The 18670-nt window shown below is 44.1% G+C and overlaps 2 protein-coding genes across 12 annotated transcripts in view; one reads left to right on the forward strand and one right to left on the reverse strand.

Moving 5' to 3' along the window:
• fto (FTO alpha-ketoglutarate dependent dioxygenase) overlaps positions 1–6834 on the reverse strand; it is a 542258-nt gene extending 535424 nt beyond the window's left edge. Inside the window, exon 1 of one of the 3 annotated variants that reach the window (XM_085991413.1) lies at positions 6657–6824. In XM_085991413.1, coding sequence (XP_085847539.1) covers positions 6657–6698 — 42 coding nt within the window. In that variant the 5' untranslated portion in view covers positions 6699–6824. Of the gene's footprint in view, positions 1–6656 lie in introns of all 3 variants that reach the window. The other 2 variants (XM_085991412.1, XM_085991414.1) reach the window with 2 other exon arrangements.
• Positions 6835–7264: 430 nt separating this feature from the next.
• rpgrip1l (RPGRIP1 like) overlaps positions 7265–18670 on the forward strand; it is a 253367-nt gene continuing 241961 nt past the window's right edge. For 4 of the 9 annotated variants that reach the window (XM_085991415.1, XM_085991421.1, XM_085991416.1 and 1 more), the window contains exon 1: positions 7266–7373. The gene's annotated coding sequence lies outside the window, so the exon portion shown is untranslated. Of the gene's footprint in view, positions 7374–18670 lie in introns of all 9 variants that reach the window. The other 5 variants (XM_085991417.1, XM_085991420.1, XM_085991419.1 and 2 more) reach the window with 2 other exon arrangements.

An 18670-nucleotide genomic window follows, 5' to 3' on the forward strand; every position in this document is an offset into this window, starting at 1 on the left:
GAAGGGAGTAAAGGGTGGGTAGAAGTGGTAGAGGGGGAAGTACGAGTGATTGAGGGAGAGGAGGAGATGGGAAGGAGCCACTGAGAACAACATTTTCCTCACCATTCACACTTTAAATGCAGTCTGCGGTGGTTAATAGCACCCACCATCCACCATCACCCGAAAGGAAAGAAAGAAAAAGCAGAAGGGAACAAAGAAACACAAAAAGAGGATATATGGGGAGAGAGAGAGAGAAAGAAGCGACGACACAAAGACAGCAGACAGGTAAGAGGGTGGCCATATTCTCTGACTTACCATGTCCAAAGCCATGAGAGATCAATTATTAAAAACCACACTTCCTGCCAATTTTTCCCATTTTATGTCCACAATATTTACAAAGGACGCTGCCTCTGTAAACTTGTCATACTATAAATACACAATACCACCAGTAGAAGCACTGCAGCTGTCACTGTTGAGCCATTCAGATTTTCTCTCACCCCTTTTAGCGGTCTCTGGCTGCTTTCCCTATAGTTTATGATTCACCTTGGTATAAGAGGACAAATGATGGCGTGGGAACAGAACAGACCAAGCCAGCACATGAAGACAGAAAGATGGGCAAAGTACAGGCTGCTAGTCAAATTACAAATTTGAGTCGGGGGTGTGGGGAGGGCACTTGGATTTTTTTCATTTTGCTTATGGGGGTGTTGAATTTTGTTTGAGAGGCTCAGATTTTTATGTACTGGGGAACTTTTTTTTTAAATGGGGCCTCATACTTTTGTGTAATCAGATGCAGCCCACTCGCTGGTGGTGGCATGTGTTTCTGGTCCCCTGCCCAAAGGGTTGGACACCTTTGCTTTAAAGTATTACAGGGTAATTGGTAGCAGAACCAAGAATAGGAAAATCCTGATGATCCAAAAGTTCTCCAAACAAAACTGTAAAATTTACTTCCAATAATTACTAAATTTGAAAATGCAAACCTCTACCCACTTTGTACCATTTTGCCACATGCATACAGCCAGGTTTACAGTAGTACAGCTCTAACTCAGTCAAAACAGCAATGCTTTGAATTCATATTCTTACATATGACTACTGCAGTACACAGAAAATACAGGGCAAGAAGTTGCAAGTTTCTCAAAATAAATCAAAGTGTCATGAGCTGCATAACTCACACCACAGGCCTGAGTTAGTTCAACTGTATTGCAACTAGTTTATTTCCATAACTCACATATTGATTTTTATTGATCATACCACACAAACATAGGAATGGTAATAGCCTCATACATTAGTGCTGCAAACCACTGGAGCCCAAGAGAATGTCAAAGCTTCAGCTTGGTCAGTTCCAAATTAATTGCTGGGAGAATGGGAGGAGAGTGAGACAGCATGACCAAAATAAGAGGGGATAAGGAATCATAGAATAGTACAGCTCAGGAGGCCATTCAGCCCATCAAGGCTGCACCAGCTCTTTCGAAGAGCAATTCATTTAGTCCCACTCTTTCCTCATATCCCTGCAATTTTTCCTCCAAGTATTTATCCAATTCCCTTTTGAAGGCTACTATGGAATCTGTATCCACCACCCTATCAGGCAGCGCATTCCAAATCCTAACCATTCATTATGTAAAAACGTTTTTCCTCATGTCGCCTCTGCATCTTTTACCAATCACCTTAAATCTGTGCCCACTGGTTATCAATCCTCAGCCAACAGTTCCTCTTTATTTACTCTATATCTAAACCCTTTATGATTTTAAACACCTCTATCAAATCTCCTCTTAGCCTTCTCTGCTCTAAGGAGAACAACCCCAGCTTCTCCAGTCTATCCACGTAACTGTAATCCCTCATCCCGGAAATCTCTTCTGTACCTTCTCCAAAGTCTTCATGTCCTTCTTAAAGTGTGGTGCTTAGAATTGGAAGCAATATTCCAGCTGGGGCCAAACTACTGTTTATATAGGTTTAGCATAACTTCCTGGTTTTTGTACTCGACACCAGGGGTTCTCAACCTTTTTGCTTCTGAGGAATCCCTCCCATGTTATAAAAATTCCATGGACCCCTTATAACACAAGTATTTTTTTGTCTAAAAATGAGTTACACAATTAAACATATATTTATTATTATTATTTTTCTTACTTAACGTGAAACTTGTTGCTGGTGATGAGCAACAATTCTGTCAAGATGTGGAGGCTCAGTGCTCACTACAGGCTCATTTCGTGCACACTCGGTCAGACTGGACTAAAATTCCAGGTCCACGACCTCCATTTCGTAAACAGAACATCCCTCTTATTTCGATACCAAACCCAACACAGCGGTGAAAACCAGTGACTTGAATTAACAGTGCCAGTAATGGCAGATGCGGATGGCACGGGAGAGAAATGGAGAAATAAACAGGGCCCTGAGCGACTTTATCCATCCAACCTCATTGCCATAAATCCTTTAGTGACAAATACAGCCCCCCTCTTTCTAATTCCCCAACCTTTTCACAAATAGCCAGCAGTATGTCAAAGGACACGATGCCCAGACTTGGCCTATTCGTCCGTCAGAGGAGCACGTGACTATCAAATCTCCTCTTTGGCAGACCCCTTGAAATCTTCTCACGGATCCCTGGGGGCCACAGACCCCGGATGAGAACCCCTGCCCTATGCCTCTATTTATAAAGCACCGATTCTGAGGTACGAGGAAAATTGTGATAACGCCTTCAGTTATTTTATTAACTCAGGCTGAAGACATTGAAGGAGAGTGTCACACAGGATCCTGATTATTACAGCTTTGCTGCAGGCCCAGAGACTGGAAAGTCTCTTTCTTTCCCCCCCCCCCCCTTCCTCCCCCACCCAAGGCCACATCGCACGCGCTCACTCTCTCCATTGCCGGCGTCCCACGCCTGTCTCAAACACCTGTTTAAACAAGTAAAAAAGTCTCTTTTCAAATGCGTGAGCAGCTTCCAACCGACACAGGGCAGCTCCACGAGGGGAAAGAAAAAGGTTGAAAGGAAGGCTCGTGCTATCTCAGCCCACGCTATGGCAGAGTAACTCACAGATTTCCCTGCCCCAATTCAGGATTTACTTCCCCAAAAGAGAAGTTATAACTCCCACTATTTTATTTAATAGTTAAAAGCAGACCTCTTGAAATCTTCTCACGGATCCCTGGGGGGCCACAGACCCCGGGTGAGAACCCCTGCCCTATGCCTCTATTTATAAAGCCCAGGATCCTATATGCTTTATTAACTGCTTTGTTAACCTGCCCCGTCACCTTCAAAGATTTGTGCACAAGCAACCCCAGGTCTCTCTCCTTGTTCCCCTTTTAAAATTGTACCATTTAGCATGTATTGTCTCTCCTCATTCTTCCTACCAAAATGTATCACCTCATTTCATCTGCCACGTATCCACTCATTCCATCAGCCTGTCTATGTCCTCTTGAAGTCCATTACTATCTTCCTCAGTCTTTACTACACTTCCAAGTTGCGTGTCATCTGCAAATTACGGATCATCCCAAGAACAAATTTTTTTAATCTATCAAAATGAAATTATTTTTCCCATTTGTGCATTTTTAGAATTGTCTTAATTACACTTTAAAAAGATAACACTTATTGAAAGGGTTTGTTGTATTTTTAAGGATATTACATCCTAACTAGACTATGGAAAGCTCTACAACATGGTGTACCTTAACTTCCAAAAAGCATTTGGAGTTTCGCATAAAAGGTTACAATTTAAACTTATAGGAGTGAGGTTTCAGGGTTAAATATGGGAACTGCACAACAATTAGTTGAATGGTGGGTACATTTTAAAGGAATTTTATCAGGATTGGGGGCAAATACTAAATGCGAATCAGGACTCAGTACGCTGTAATACCGCCTTTGAAACTGACCGCAAGTTCGTGATTTCCGTATGCGCATGCGCTAAATCGTGAACTTGTGATCTGTCAAGTTCTGACTAGACAGATTATCCGCTGCGATTGTCAAATCCTCATTGCTGGCGAGAAGTTGGGCTAACTGCCCACCAACTGCACAGCAATTTTGCTGGAAAATTTTACAGCTAGTGCAAACAGGCGCAGGAGCCTCTTTGCAGTGCAAGATGTTGGGGGGGGGGGGGGGGGGTAGACGAGAAAATTTAATAAATAATTACAAACAAACACAAACGTGTCATGTATCAACCTACCAGGCAGCTGTAAAGGCTCGGTTTGCGGGATGAGATTTTTAACAATCCTGCAGTCTTCCAGTAAATAACTGCATTTACTCCAAAGTATTCCCTGTGCTTTTTAAAGCCAAGTAGTGTATTTGTCAAATAAATATTCACACCATTTAATTTACAAGTTGATTGACGTCGGGCATCAGCAATTTCGGTTTCCTGATTGGCTAGTGAAAGGAGCACTGCCCCTCTTGATCCTAGGTACGCTTACGCACAACGGTACGTCCCTGGGATCTGTGGGCCACTACGCTGCATACAACTCTGCAGCATTTCAAAGCAAGTTTTCGTTTGGGGCCTCGCACCAGGTAAGTGCAGATTTCGTTCGGAGGTCGGTGGCATACTCCTCAGCTACGCCGCCGACCGCAATTTCAGGACCATTGCGTCCAATTACTGCACTGCAGCGATTAACAAAACAAGTTGAATGCAAAATTATACAGCCAAAACTGCAGAGCACAAATCAAAGGAAGTTATGCTCAAACTGTGTAGCATTCTGATCAGACTGCACCTTGCGTTCAATCATTGAGACAAGAGATATTCAAGGTGTACAGTCATGACACTGATCCCTAATGTCAGAAGACTGACTTATGGCGAAAGAGTGGAAAAAGTTGGGCTGTTCAGTCATGAAGTGACTGAGAGATAACCTCAGATGAGAGTACATGGTATAGAAAAACAAAATTTGAATCGCTGCTCAAACTAAACTGTGGCATTAAGACAAGGGGACACATGTTCAAACTAATTAAAGGCAAATTTAGGACTTATATCAGGAACTTCAAACAAAAATGATTAAAATAACACCTGGAATAAACTACCAAGTAGGTTAGTGGAAGGAAAAACACAAATTATCTAAGAATCACTTGATGCTGTGATGGTGGAAAGTATAGGGTATTTTTGGATGGGTCGATTGGCCTTCCTCATCTGTTTCTCTCGTGACTAAGGGCTATACTTGATATGCATCTTGACAAGAATGCAAGATTAAAGATATTGCCTAGAGAAATCATTGATCGTATAAAAATACTATCAGGGCTTTGCTGCTAGCTCCAGCCACTTCAATGTTGAACAAATCTTTAATTTTGTAGAGGTGCCATCAGGCATCAGTATATGAATATATATAGGCTTTGAAAAAGTCAAGTCTACTGATATAGGAAATCATCATGATCATATATTTCTGTTGTAGCACAAATGAAAACTGTCATCCCAATTTGTTGTTGATAGTTACTAGGTGTAGCCAATCTTGTTAATCAGATTTGAAGCACCACTTTTGTTCATTTCAAACTATTGCATTTGCAGATTGTTTCATCACTGTCTCTTGTTACAAGATTTCACATACCTTAATAGTTTTGTGATCCATTTATACCATTGCTTTTCATTAAAATAATGTACTGGGCTTCCATACACTTACAAAACAGAATTTCTTCAAGACTAAATCTTACCTTTTACATTCATTTTTGGTGATGTTTTGTTAGAAAAAAAATACAGACAGTCCAGTAAAGAACTCTACCAGCTCACCGATGAAATCTCAGAATTGAAGTTATCATCTCAAACTTCTTAAAAGCCTACTTCAGGGTCATGGTCAAGAACTACAATTGCACCCACAATACCATTAGACTCAAATCAACATAATTGCAAATTCATATGCATGGAACAGCCTCTATTGAGGTCAGAACTGCATTGATTAACATAAAATACTTTGGGAGCACTGTAGCAATGTTAAAAATTATGGCTTGGAATAAGTTTTAATACAAACTAGTCAAGCTTTGTGGCTTATTTCAGCACCTTTTAATTGTTAAAATGTAATTAAATGGAGGTCAGATGCCTTCACAAATTGCAAGAAAGCTAAACCAGTTTATAACAATCATTTAACCAGAGATCAGGTATTATATTAGTTCCGTCAGTAACAGTGTAATTCCATTAGTCTGCATAGACAGCAATCAGTTGGTGTGACAATGGTTGAGAAGGGAACGATTAACTGAATTACAATAATTTTATTAGTAATCACGCAAACACCAGCCTTTAAGAAGTGTTCCTTTCGTCAAAATGTTAAAACATCTTATGGGTTAGTTGGTTGGATGGAGAAGGGTTAGCCATGTATGGCTTTCCAGATAATAAGCAGGTGTACGATTCAAGTCTTCATGTTCAAGTTTATTTAAAAAAATAAAACGGTTTGGCACATAATTTCATGAAGACTCATTCTGGTCCTTGCTCTACACTTAAAAGAAATGGCACCCAGGCTTGACAACTCTGGTTTTAAAAATGGGTCCAATCTTGACGGGTTTTAGTTACGCTCTAACATTTCCTTGTGACAGAAGCATACAAAACCATGCGACAACACTGGTGTAAAGGGGCCTGGGCTGAGGTCCAGCACCGAGCAATTGTCCTTGTGCTTTAGGCCCAGCTCCTCTGCACTGTGCCCTCCCCCCACATGGGGCTTTTAACACACACACACGCCCAGCGAGGACACTAAAGACAAACAGAAGAGGCCGCGAGTTCTCAGCGTTCGGGTTCTACCTTGGTCTCTTTCGCTTTGTCGGATTTACTGAACCTCTTCATCCTCAGCTCTTGTTCTATGGCCGTAAATTTAAACACGCGCCATTACCATCCCAACATACACCGCGACAGACTCACACCCCTTCTCCCCCCGCCCGGCTGGTACTCGGGGAAACTTTCACCCGACCCTCGGCTCCCCACACACACCGAGCACTTAGGCCTAGGCCTAGGCCTGGGCCTGGGCCTATACCCGGGGCACAGCACGCACCCCGAAATGTTGGCACAAGGGCCCCCGCTAACCCCTTTAATTAAAATCACAACACAGTCCACACCACCTCGCTCAAAGCGAACGGGGCGCACACCCGCAACCAATCATACTGCGAGTGGACAAGACTGACATTGCTCCTAGCCCATCATGAGCTGATTTTGTTAGTGAGCTGTGCCAATCATATTGCTCAGTCAACGTGACGTGCCTTAACTGATATTATAGGTATCCAATCGGATCAAGCACACAGACAAGGCGAAAGGTCAGCCGCGCGGGTGCCTCTGGGAATTGTAGTCCTGCAATGCCGGCATTTGTTTTCTGAACTGAGGGTAAACGACACGCGGAGGACGACAACACCCAACATGCATAGCGCTCCATAACCAGGGGCCAGCGTTACGGAACCGGAAATTGATGTAGGCTAGCAACTGTCGTTGGGGTAAATGAATCCGTAATTAGCTTGTCGATTCCATTTGGTAAGTGTTACAACGCAGTTTTTATAACTAGCAGGTAAACAGGGGGTGAAATGGAGATAATTGGGGTTGTTGCAAGGTGCTATTACGTTAACAAACCTTATCTAGCCTCAATTATTTCCATTGAGGCTCACTGATGTTTGTGGTGAAAACAATTGAGGCACACTGGAAATTAACGGATCTCTCATCATTTAGGGTGTGTTCATCTCCCTTTTTGCTGATGGTCGTTACTGGGGACACACAGTTCAAGTGTATATGCAGTTAATACCAACTTTTCATATTCTTGTAATTCTATTCAGATTTCCAGCATCCGCAGTATTTTGCTATTCTTGTTGCTTGCTCAATCCTTACAGGATAACAGTTTAGCATTAACAATGTTCTGCGAAAAGGGCGAAATGCCTAATTTAAAATGCGAATTTAATTAATAGATTAAAATGAATGTTTGTGAGGCTGTACTGGTAACTTGGTTTTGTCGTCGCACTAATAGTATGAAATCTGAAGGTATTTCGTCTGGTGTAGTCAGTCAAACAAATACAAAAAGTAAACTACGTCAATATACAAAACAACATTTATATAGCGCCTTTAACGTAGTAAAACGTCTCAAGGCACTTCACAGGAACGTTACAAAAGAAAACTTGAAAACAAGCACAGAAGGAGATATTGGAACAGGCTAGGTCAAAGAGGTAGGTTTTAAGGAACATCTTAAAATAGGAGGGAGAGGTGTAGGTAGGGAATTCCAGACTTAGAGCTTGGGGCCTATGTAGCTGAAGGCACGGCCACCAATGGAAGAGCGATGAAAATTGGTGATGCACAAGAGGTCAGAATTGGAGGAGCGCAGAGATCTTGGAGGGTTGGAGGAGCACAGAGCGATAGGGAGGGCGAGGCGATGGAAGGATTTGAAAACAAGGATGAGAATTTTAAAATTGAGATGTTGCTGGACTGGGAGCCAATATAGGTCAGCGAGCACATGGGTGATGGGTGAACATGACTTGATGTGAGTTAGGATATGGGCAGCAGAAATTTGGATGAGCTCAAGTTTACGGAGCGTGCAAGGTGGGAGGCTAGGAGAGCATTGGCGTTGTCAAGTCTAGAGGTAACAAAGGCATAGATACGGGTTTCAGCAGCAGATGGGCTGAGTCAGGGGCAGAGACGGGTGACGTACGGAGGTGGAAGTAGGCAGTTTTAGTGTTGGAGCGGATGTGAATGTGTTTGAGAGATGAAAAAGCATCACTCAAATTAACCTATTGAATGGCGGAGCAGGCTCGACGGGCCAAAAGGCATACTCCTCCTATTTATGTTTTTAAGAGAGGAAAAAATAAAAATACAATTACAGAACAGAGTAAGAACACGTGTTTGCAATGTATTTTTAAAAACTGGCAAGACATCTGATTGCAGCCTATTGGATGGTATTTACATTTTGTTGACCCATCAATCCTAAGAAACAGCAATTGTCTCAAAGAGCAGAGTTGAAGAATATATCTGTTTATTGAGAAACTCTGTTGGTGTTCCTCATATCATTCTTCACCCACGCCCCCTTTCCCGACCCCCCAACCCTACTTCTTTTGTGTCTGCCCCTGGAAAAAACTCTCCCAACTCTTACAACTGCACTTACAAAATCCCAACTGTCCAGCCTTTGGCCCTCCATTCACCATGACATTACTGCAGCTACTGATCTGCTCAACCACACTCTCACCACCACCTTTGATGCCCTAGTCCCTATTAAAACAATTACTCTCTCTCACCATGGCCGTTCCCCCTGGTACGGCCCTCACCTTTGCTCCCTTAAGTCCAAGAGACGCAGATTTAAATGGATATGCTGGACAACTGGTTTAGCCATCCACCGCCAGATCTGGCTGGACCACAAAGCATTATCGAGTCCTGTTCTCATCTGCCAAAATTGCTCCCTATTCCAGAATCATTCTGGAATGCAAAGATAAACCCCAGCTTCTATACTCTACTGCTAACCGTCTTCTTAAACCCCTCTCCCCTGTCTCCTCCACCCCCACCTCCGACAACAAGTGTGAGGAGCTCATGGACTTCTTTATCTCGAAGATTGAGACAGTCCATTCAGCTGCCTCTGCCACTTCCCTTCCCATAGCCCACCGGGCTAAATTTCTTCTAAGGTTCCCCCCTGCCCTAGCCCTGAACTCACATCTTTCTCCAGTTTCTCTCCAATCTCCCCTCATGACCTCTCTGTGCTCATCTAGTCCATGAGACCCACTTGCTGGTCCCTCGACCCTATTCCCACCAAAGTGCTGACCACCCAGCTTCCTTTTCTGGCTCCCATGTTAGCTGACATTGTTAATAGTTCTCTCTCCTCAGGTACTGTCCCCCTCTCCCTCAAATCTACCGTCATCACCCCTCTCCTCAAAAAAAACCTTGACCCCTCCGTCCTTGTAAACTACCGCCCCAACTCCAACCTTCCTTTCCTCTCCAAAGTCCTTGAACATGCTGTTGCCTTCCAAATCCGTGCCTATCTTTCCTGTAACTCTATGTTTGAATCCCTCCAATCAGGTTTCCGCCCCTGCCACAGTACCGAAACAGCTCTCATCAAAGTCACAAATGACATCCTTTGTGACTGTGACAAAGGTAAACTATCCCTCCTCGTCCTTCTTGACTTGTCTGCAGCCTTTGACATGGTTGACCACTCCATCCTTCTCCAACGCCTCTCCACTGTCGTCCGCCTGGTTCCATTCTTATCTATCTAATCGTAGCCAGAGAATCACCTGCAATGGCTTCTCTTCCCACTCCCGCATGGTTGACTCTGGTGTCCCCCAAGGATCTATCCTTGGCCTCCTCCTATTTCTCATCTATATGCTGCCCAATGGCGACATCATCCGGAAACATAGCGTCAGTTTCCACATGTACGCTGACGACACCCAGCTCTACCTCACCACCACTTCTCTTGACCCCTCCAATGGTCTCTAAATTGTTAGACTGCTTGTCTGACATCCAGTTCTGGATGAGCAGAAATTTTCTCCAATTAGATATTGGGAAGACCGAAGCAATTGTTTTCGGTCCCCGCCATAAACTTCGTTCCCTAGCCACTGACTCCATCCCTCTCCCTAACATCTGTCTGAGGCTGAACCACACTGTTCACAACCTTGGTGTCATACTTGACCCCGAAATGAGCTTCTGACCACATATCCACGGCATAACTAAGACTGCCTATTTCCACCTCTAAAATTGCCCATCTCGGCCCTTGCCTCACTTCATCCACTGTTGAAACCCTCATCCATGCCTTTGTTACCTCTAGACTTGACTATTCCAATGCACTCCTGGCTGGCCTTCTACGTTCTACCTTACGTAAACTTGAGGTCATCCATAACTTGGCTGCCCGTGTCCTAACTCGCACCAAGTCCTGTTCACCTATCACCCCTGTGCTCGCTGACCTACACTGGCTCCCGGTTAAGCAACGCCTTAATTTCAAAATTCTCATCTTTGTTTTCAAATCCCTCCATGGCCTCGCCTCTCCCTATCTCTAATTTCCTCCAGCCCCACAACCCCCCAATATATCTGCACTCCTCTAATTCTGCCCTCTTGAGCATCCCTGATTATAATCGCTGAACCATTGGTGGCCGTACCTTCTGTTGCCTAGGCCTAAGCTCTGGAATTCCCTGCCTAAACCTCTCCGCTTCTCTACCTCTCTTTCCTCCTTTAAGACGCTCCTTAAAACCTACCTCTTTGATCAAGCTTTTGGTCACCTGCCCAAATTTCTCCTTATGTGGCTCAGTGTCAAATTTTTTGTCTTATAACACTCCTGTGAAGCCCCTTGGGATGTTTTACTATGTTAAAGGCGCTATATAAATACATGTTGTTATTGTTATCTTCTGGTAAACAACTGATACCTGTCACTCAATAAATTTGCAATGATTGTGTCACAATCATTATCCTGTTATTCAGGGTGTTAAGTACATGGAGCATCCCAGCTATCCATGTAGCTATGGAAACCCTTTCCAATAAAAATGAACATAAACTCTGCAATATTACGTATTTTAAAGTCCCATTCACCCGTCAGCCCTGTGATGGTCTCATCGCTCAGGAACTAATCAAGTTCCCTTTTAACAGACCAGCAAATCCATATCCAACACTGCATCAGCAGTCTGTTCCAAATGGCAGTGACTCTTTTCTGTACACCTAAGTGGGCAGACGGGGCCCTGAAGAGCAGAAACATTTCCAAGAACCATCTAAACCTTATCCCCAGTGTCTTGGCCAATATTTATCCCTCAATCAACATCACTAATAAAAAACAGATTATCTGGTCAGTATCACATTGCTGTTTGTGGGAGCTTGCTGTGTGCAAATTGGCTGCCGCATTTCCTGCATTACAACTGACTACACTTGAAAAGTACCTCATTAGCTGTAAAGCGGTTTGGGACGTCCTGAGGTTATGAAAGGAGGTATATAAAGGCAAGCTCTTTATTTTTCTTTCACACAATCTCTTGGGAGAGCCAAGAAAAAGAGAAAAACCCGCTGCCAAATCAGGGAAAACTTTCTACAATTTCTTTCTGATTCTCTAACGAAATGAAGCAAAGCTCCAGAAGACTACAGAAGGTCATAAATCCTAATCCCAGGCAAAGAGAATATTAATCTCTATAGCTGGAAATAAAACTTGCATTTATATTGTAACTCTAATGTAGTAAAATGTCCCAAAGCGCTTCATAGGGGTGTAATCAGACAAAAATTGACACTGAACCAAAGAAGGAGACATTAGGACAGGAGAGGTTGGTTTTAAGCAGCTTCTCAAAGGAGGAGAGAGAGGTGCAGAGGTAAAGAGATTTGGGGAGGGAATTCCAGAGCTTAGGGCCTGCAATAAGAAAACATTGTGTCAGCTCCACCGCTACCCAACCAGAATGCAACGCTTGCCTTCAGCAATGATGGCTCTGCTATTGCTATAGCATCTTCATACATGTATAAGGTGAAATTGAACACCTTTGGCATGGCCACCAATGGTGGGGCAAAGGAAGTGGGTGATGCACAAGAGGCCAGAGTTGGAGGATCGCAGAGGTTTGTAGGGCTGGAGGAGGACGACTGAGCCTCCACAGCCCTCTGGGGTAGAGAATTCCAAAGATTCACCACCCTCTGAGTGAAGACATTTTTCCTCATCTCAGTCCTAAATGGCCAACCCCTTATTCTGAGACTGTGACCCCTGGTTCTAGACTCCCCAGCCAGGGGAAACATCCTCCCTGCATCTACCCTGTCAAGCCCTGTAGGAATTTTGTATGTTTCAATGAGATCGCCTCTCATTCTTCTACACTCTAGAGAATATAGGCCTAGTCTACTCAATCTCTCCTCATAGGACAATCTCCCCATCCCAGGAATCAGTCTGGTGAACCTTCGTTGCACTCCCTTTATGACAAGTATATCCTTCCTTAGGTAAGGAGACAAAACTGTACACAATACTCCAGGTGTGGTCTCACCAGGGCCCTATATAATTGCAGTAAGACGCCTTTACTCTTATACTCAAATCTTCTTGTAATAAAGGCCAACATACCATTTGCTTTTCTAATTGCTTGCTGTACCTGCATGTTAACTTTCAATGAGTCGTGTACAAGGACATCCAGGTCCCTCTGAACACCAACATTTCCCAATCTCTCACCATTTAAAAAATACTCTGCTTTTCTATTTTTCCTACCAAAGTGGATAACTTCACATTTCTCCACATTATATTCCATTTTCCATTTTGTTGCCCACCTCGCTTCTCTATATCCCCTTGAAGCCTCTTTGCATCCTCCTCACAACTTACATTCCCACCCAGCTTTGTATCATCAGCAAACTTGGATATATTACATTTGGTCCCCTCATCGAAATCATTGATATAGATTGTGAATAGCTGATGCACTGATCCTTGAGGTACCCCACTAGTAACAGCCTGCCAACCCGAAAATGACCCGTTTATTACTATTACTGCAAATTTGGTTTGCCCAGTCTATATGTAAATTAAAGTCCCCCATGATTACTGTAATACCGGTGTTGCATGCACCTCTAATTTCCTGATTTATACTCTGCCCTACATTACAATTACTGTTTGGGGGCCTATAAACAACTCCCACCAATATTTTCTGTCCCTTGCTGTTTCTTAGCTCCACCCAAACTGATTCTACTTCTTTATTTTTGGAGCTAAGATCCTTTCTCTCTACTGTCTTTATCCCCTCGTCCTTTTCCATTTTGCCTATCTCTTCTAAAAGTTAAGTATCCTGGAATATTTAGTTCACAACCTTGGCCACATTGCAACCACGTTTCCATAATGGCTATTAGATCAAACCTGTTCATTTCTATCTGCGCTATTAATTCATCTATTTTGTTGCGAATGCTTTGCGCATTCAGATGTAGTGCCTTTACCTATGACTTATTTCTATTTTTCCCTGATGTCACCTTACCCACTGATGCCTTATTACCTTTGTTACTCTCTCTGTCCCTTCCTGACCCACTCTGCTTATTTTTATCCAAAACTCTACTCTGCTCTGGAGAAACATAGAAGATAGGAGCAGGAGTAGGCCATTCGGCCCCTCGAGCCTGCTCCGCCATTCAATGAGATCATGGCTGATCATTCAAATTCAGTAACCTGTCCCTGCCTTCTCCCCATATCCCTTGATCCCTTTAGTCTTAAAAAACATATCCAACTCCTTCTTGAATATATTTAATGAATTGACCTCCACTGCCTTCTGTGGTAGAGAATTCCACAGGTTCACCACTCTCTGGGTGAAGAAATTCCTCCTCATCTCTGTCCTAAATGGCTTACCCCTTATCCTTAGACTATGACCCCTGGTTCTGGACTCCCCGGCCATCGGGAACATCCTTCCTGCATTCAGGCTGTCCAGTCTTGTTAGAATTTTATAAGTTTCAATGAGATCCCCTCTCATTCTTCTAAACTCCAGCGAGTATAAGCCCAATCGACCCAATCTCTCCTCATGCGTCATTCCTGCCATCCCAGGTATCAGTCTGGTGAATCTTCGCTGCACTCCCTCCATGGCAAGAACATCCTTCCTCAGATAAGGCAACCAAAACTGCACACGATACTCAAGATGTGGTCTCACCAAGGCCCTGTACTACTGCAGCAAGACATCCTTGCTCCTGTACTCAAACCCTCTCGCTACGAAGGCCAACATACCATTTGCCTTCTTAACCGCCTGCTGCACCTGCATGCTTACCTTCAGCGACTGGTGCACAAGGACACCCAGGTCTCGTTGCACTTCCCCGTTTCCCAATCTATTACCGTTCAGATAATAATCTGCCTTCCTGTTTTTGCCACCAAAGTGGATAACCTCGCATTTATCCACATTATACTGCATCTGCCATGCATCTGCCCAATCACCCAACCTGTCCAAATCATACTGGAGTTTCTCGGCATCCTCCTCACAGCACACACGCCCACCCAGCTTTGTGTCATCTGCAAACTTGGAGATATTACATCTAGTTCCCTTGTCTAGATCATTTATATATACTGTGAACAGCTAGGGTCCTAGGACCGATCCCTGCGGTACCCCACTAGTCATTGCCTGCAACTCGGAAAAAGTGTCGTTTATTCCAACTCTTTGCTTCCTGTCTGCCAACCAGTTCTCTATCCAAGTCAGTACCTTGCCCCCAATCCCATGTGCCTTAACTTTACACGCTAATCTCTTATACTGGACCTTATCGAAAGCTTTCTGCCAGTCCAAATACACCACATCCACTGGTTCTCCCTTATCTATTCTACCAGTTACATCCTCAAAAAATTCTAGTAGATTAGTCAAGCACGATTCACCTTTTGTGAATCCATGTTGACTTTGTCCGATCCTGTCACTGTTTTCCAAGTGCTCTGCTATTACATCTTTTATAATGGACTCTAGCATTTTCCCCACTACCGATGTCAGGCTTACCGGTCTGTAATTGCCCGTTTTCTCTCTACCACCTTTTTTGAATAGTGGGGTTACATTAGCTACCCTCCAATCCATGGGAACTGTTCCAGAGTCTATAGAATTTTGGAAGATGACCAGCAATGCATCTACTATTTCTAGGGCCACTTCCTTAAGTACCCTAGGATGTAGATTATCAGGCCCTGGGGATTTATCGGCCTTCAATCCCGTCAATTTCCCTAACACCATTTCCCTACAAATACTGATTTCTTTCAGTTCCTCCCTTTCATCAGACCCTATATTCCCCGACATCTCTGGGAGGTTATTTGTGTCCTCCTTTGTGAAGACAGAACCAAAATACGTATTTAATTGGTCAGCCATTTCTTTGTTCCCCATTATAAATTCCCCTGATTCTGACTGCAAGGGACCTACGCTTGACTTCACCAATCTTTTTCTCTTCACATACTCTATTTTCCCCCTCTTAATTAATCCCTTTGTCCTCCTTTGCTGAATCCTAAACTGCTCCCAATCCTCAGGTTTACTGCTTTTTCTGGCCAATTTATATGTCTTCTCCTTGGATCTTATGCTATCCCTAATTTCCCTTGTTAGCCACGGTTGAGTCACCTTTTTTGTTTTATTTTTATGCCAAACAGGGATGAACAAATTCTGTAGTTCATCCATGCGATCTTTGAATGTTTGCCATTGCCTATCCACCGTCAACCCTTTGAGTAACATTCCCCAATCAATCCTGCCCAACTCGCGCCTCATACCATCGTAGTTTCCTTTATTTAAATTCAGGACCCTAGTCTCTGAGTCAACTACTTCACTCTCCATCTTAATGAAGAATTCTATCATATTATGATCGTTCCGACCCAAGGGGCCTCACACAACAAGATTGCTCATTAATCCTTTCTCATTACATAATACCCAGTCTAAGATGGCCTGATCTCTAGTTGGTTCCTCGACATATTGGTCCAGGAAACCATCTCGTATACACTCCAGAAATTCCTCCTCCACAGTACTGTTACTAATTTGGTTAGCCCAATCTATATGTAGATTAAAGTCACCCATGATAACTGCTGTGCCCTTATTGTACGCATCTCTAATTTCCCATTTAATGCCATCCCAACCTCCACATTACTGTTTGGAGATCTGTATACCACTCCCACTAACGTTTTCTGCCCCTTGGTATTTCTCAGTTCTACCCATACAGATTCCACATCATCAGAGCTAATATCCTTCCTTTCAATTGTGTTAATCCCCTCTTTAACCAGCAATGCTACCCCACCTCCTTTTCCTTTTTGCCTATCTTTCCTGAATATTGAATACCCCTGGATGTTGAGTTCCCAGCCTTGGTCACCCTGGAGCCATGTTTCCGTAATCCCAATCATATTATATCCGTTTACCTCTATTTGCGCAGCTAATTCATCCACCTTATTACGAATGCTCCTTGCATTAAGACACAAGGCCTTCAGGCTTGCTTTTTTAACACTCTTACACCTTTTAGAATGATTATTTACTGTGGCCATGTTTGATTTAAGCCTTTGATTTCTCTGACTGCCACCTTTGTTTTTCTCCTTCCTTTCTTTTGCTTCTATCCTTGTTTCCCTTTCTTCTGTCTCCCTGCTCAGGTTCCCAATCCCCTGCCATTTTAGTTTAAACCCTCCCCCAGAGCACTAGCAAACACACCCCCTAGGGCATCGGTCCCGGTCCTGCCCAGGTGCAAACCGTCCGGTTTGTACTGGTCCCACCTCCCCCAGAACCGGTTCCAATGTCCCAGGAATTTGAATCCCTCCCCCTTGCACCATTCCTCTAGCCATGTATTCATCTGAAATATCCTTCTATTTCTACTCTGACTAGCACGTGGCACTGGTAGCAATCCTGAGATTACTACCTTTGAGGTCCTATTTTTTAATTTACCTCCTAACTCCCTATATTCAGCTTTTAGGACCTCATCCCGTTTTTTACCTATATCGTTGGTACCTATATGCAGCACAACAATTGGCTGTTCACCCTCCCCTTCCAAAATGTTCTGCAGCCGTTCTGAGACATCCTTGACCCTTGCACCAGGGAGGCAACATACCATCCTGGAATCTCGTTTGCGGCTGCAGAAACGCCTATCTATTCCCCTTACAATAGAATCCCCTATTACTATAGCTCTCCCACTCTTTTTCCTCCCGTCCTGTGCAGCAGAACCACCCACAGTGCCAGGAAGTTGGCTGCTGCTGCCTTCCTCTGATAAGCCATCTCCCTCACCAATATCCAAAGTGGTATATCTGTTTGAGAGGGGGATAGCCACAGGGGACCCCTGCACTACCTGCCTGCGCCTACTACTCTGCCTGGTGGTCACCCATTCTCTTCCTGCCTGTGCAGCCTTTACCTGCGGTGTGACCAACTCCCTAAATGTGTTATCCTCGACCTCCTCAGCATCGCGAATGCTCCAGTATGTATCCACTCGCAGCTCCAGCGCCGCAATGCGGTCTGTCAGTAGCTGCAGCTGGATACACTTCCCGCACACATGGTCGTCAAGGACACAGGAAGTGTCCCCGATTTCCCACATAGCGCAGGAGGAGCATACCACGGGGCCTAGCTCTCCTGCCATGACTTACCCTTTAATTAATTCAAATTAAATTAAATCAAATCAATCCCACCAGCTACACTACAATTAAATGATATACTTAAGGGCCCTGGTTTACCAGCAGTCCCCGCTACACCACAGACACCCTATAAACCACAAAATTTAAGTTTGGAAAAAAGGAGAGAGAGAGAAATACTCACCAACCAATCACTTACCTGCTTTCTGGTGACATCACACTTCGATTACTTTTTACTTCTCTCCCTCCCTCTGAGCTTGGAGATTGGTAAGCCTACCTGCGCCTCTCCCGCTCTTTAAATCGCCGCCGCTGCCTCGCTCCACTCAGGCCTGCCGCTCTGGAGCCTTGACATTTCTCTCACTGCTTTTAAATTTACTCTTTCCTGAATCCTCCCAACCCCCCTTCATTAGTTTAAAGCCCTAGTTATTCGGTTCACCAGGACACTGGTCCCAGCCCGGTTTAAGTGGAGCCCGTCCCAACAGAACAGCTCCCTCTTTCCCCAGTACTGGTGCCAGTGCCCCATGAACTGAAACCCCTTCCTCCAACACCACTCTTTGAGCCACGCATTTAAACTTCTAATCTGTTTGTCCCTATGCCAATTTGCACGTGGCTCAGGTAACAATCCAGAGATTATTACCATTGAGATTCTGCTTTTTAATTTGGATCCTAGCTTCTCAAACTCCCTCAGCAGAACCTCATTCCTAGTTCTACCTATGTCGTTGGTTTCTACGTGGACCAGGACAACTGGATCCTCCCCCTCCCACTCCAAGTTCTCCTCCAGCCGCGAGGAGATGCCTTTAACGCTGGCACTGGGCAGGCAACACAATTTGGATTTCTCGGTCACGGCTGCAGAGAACAGTATCTATCCCCC

This window comes from Somniosus microcephalus, chromosome 6 (genome assembly GCF_052327205.1).
Source record: "Somniosus microcephalus isolate GS21.2 chromosome 6, FLI_Smic_1.0, whole genome shotgun sequence".
Classification (NCBI taxonomy): Eukaryota; Metazoa; Chordata; class Chondrichthyes; order Squaliformes; family Somniosidae; genus Somniosus; species Somniosus microcephalus.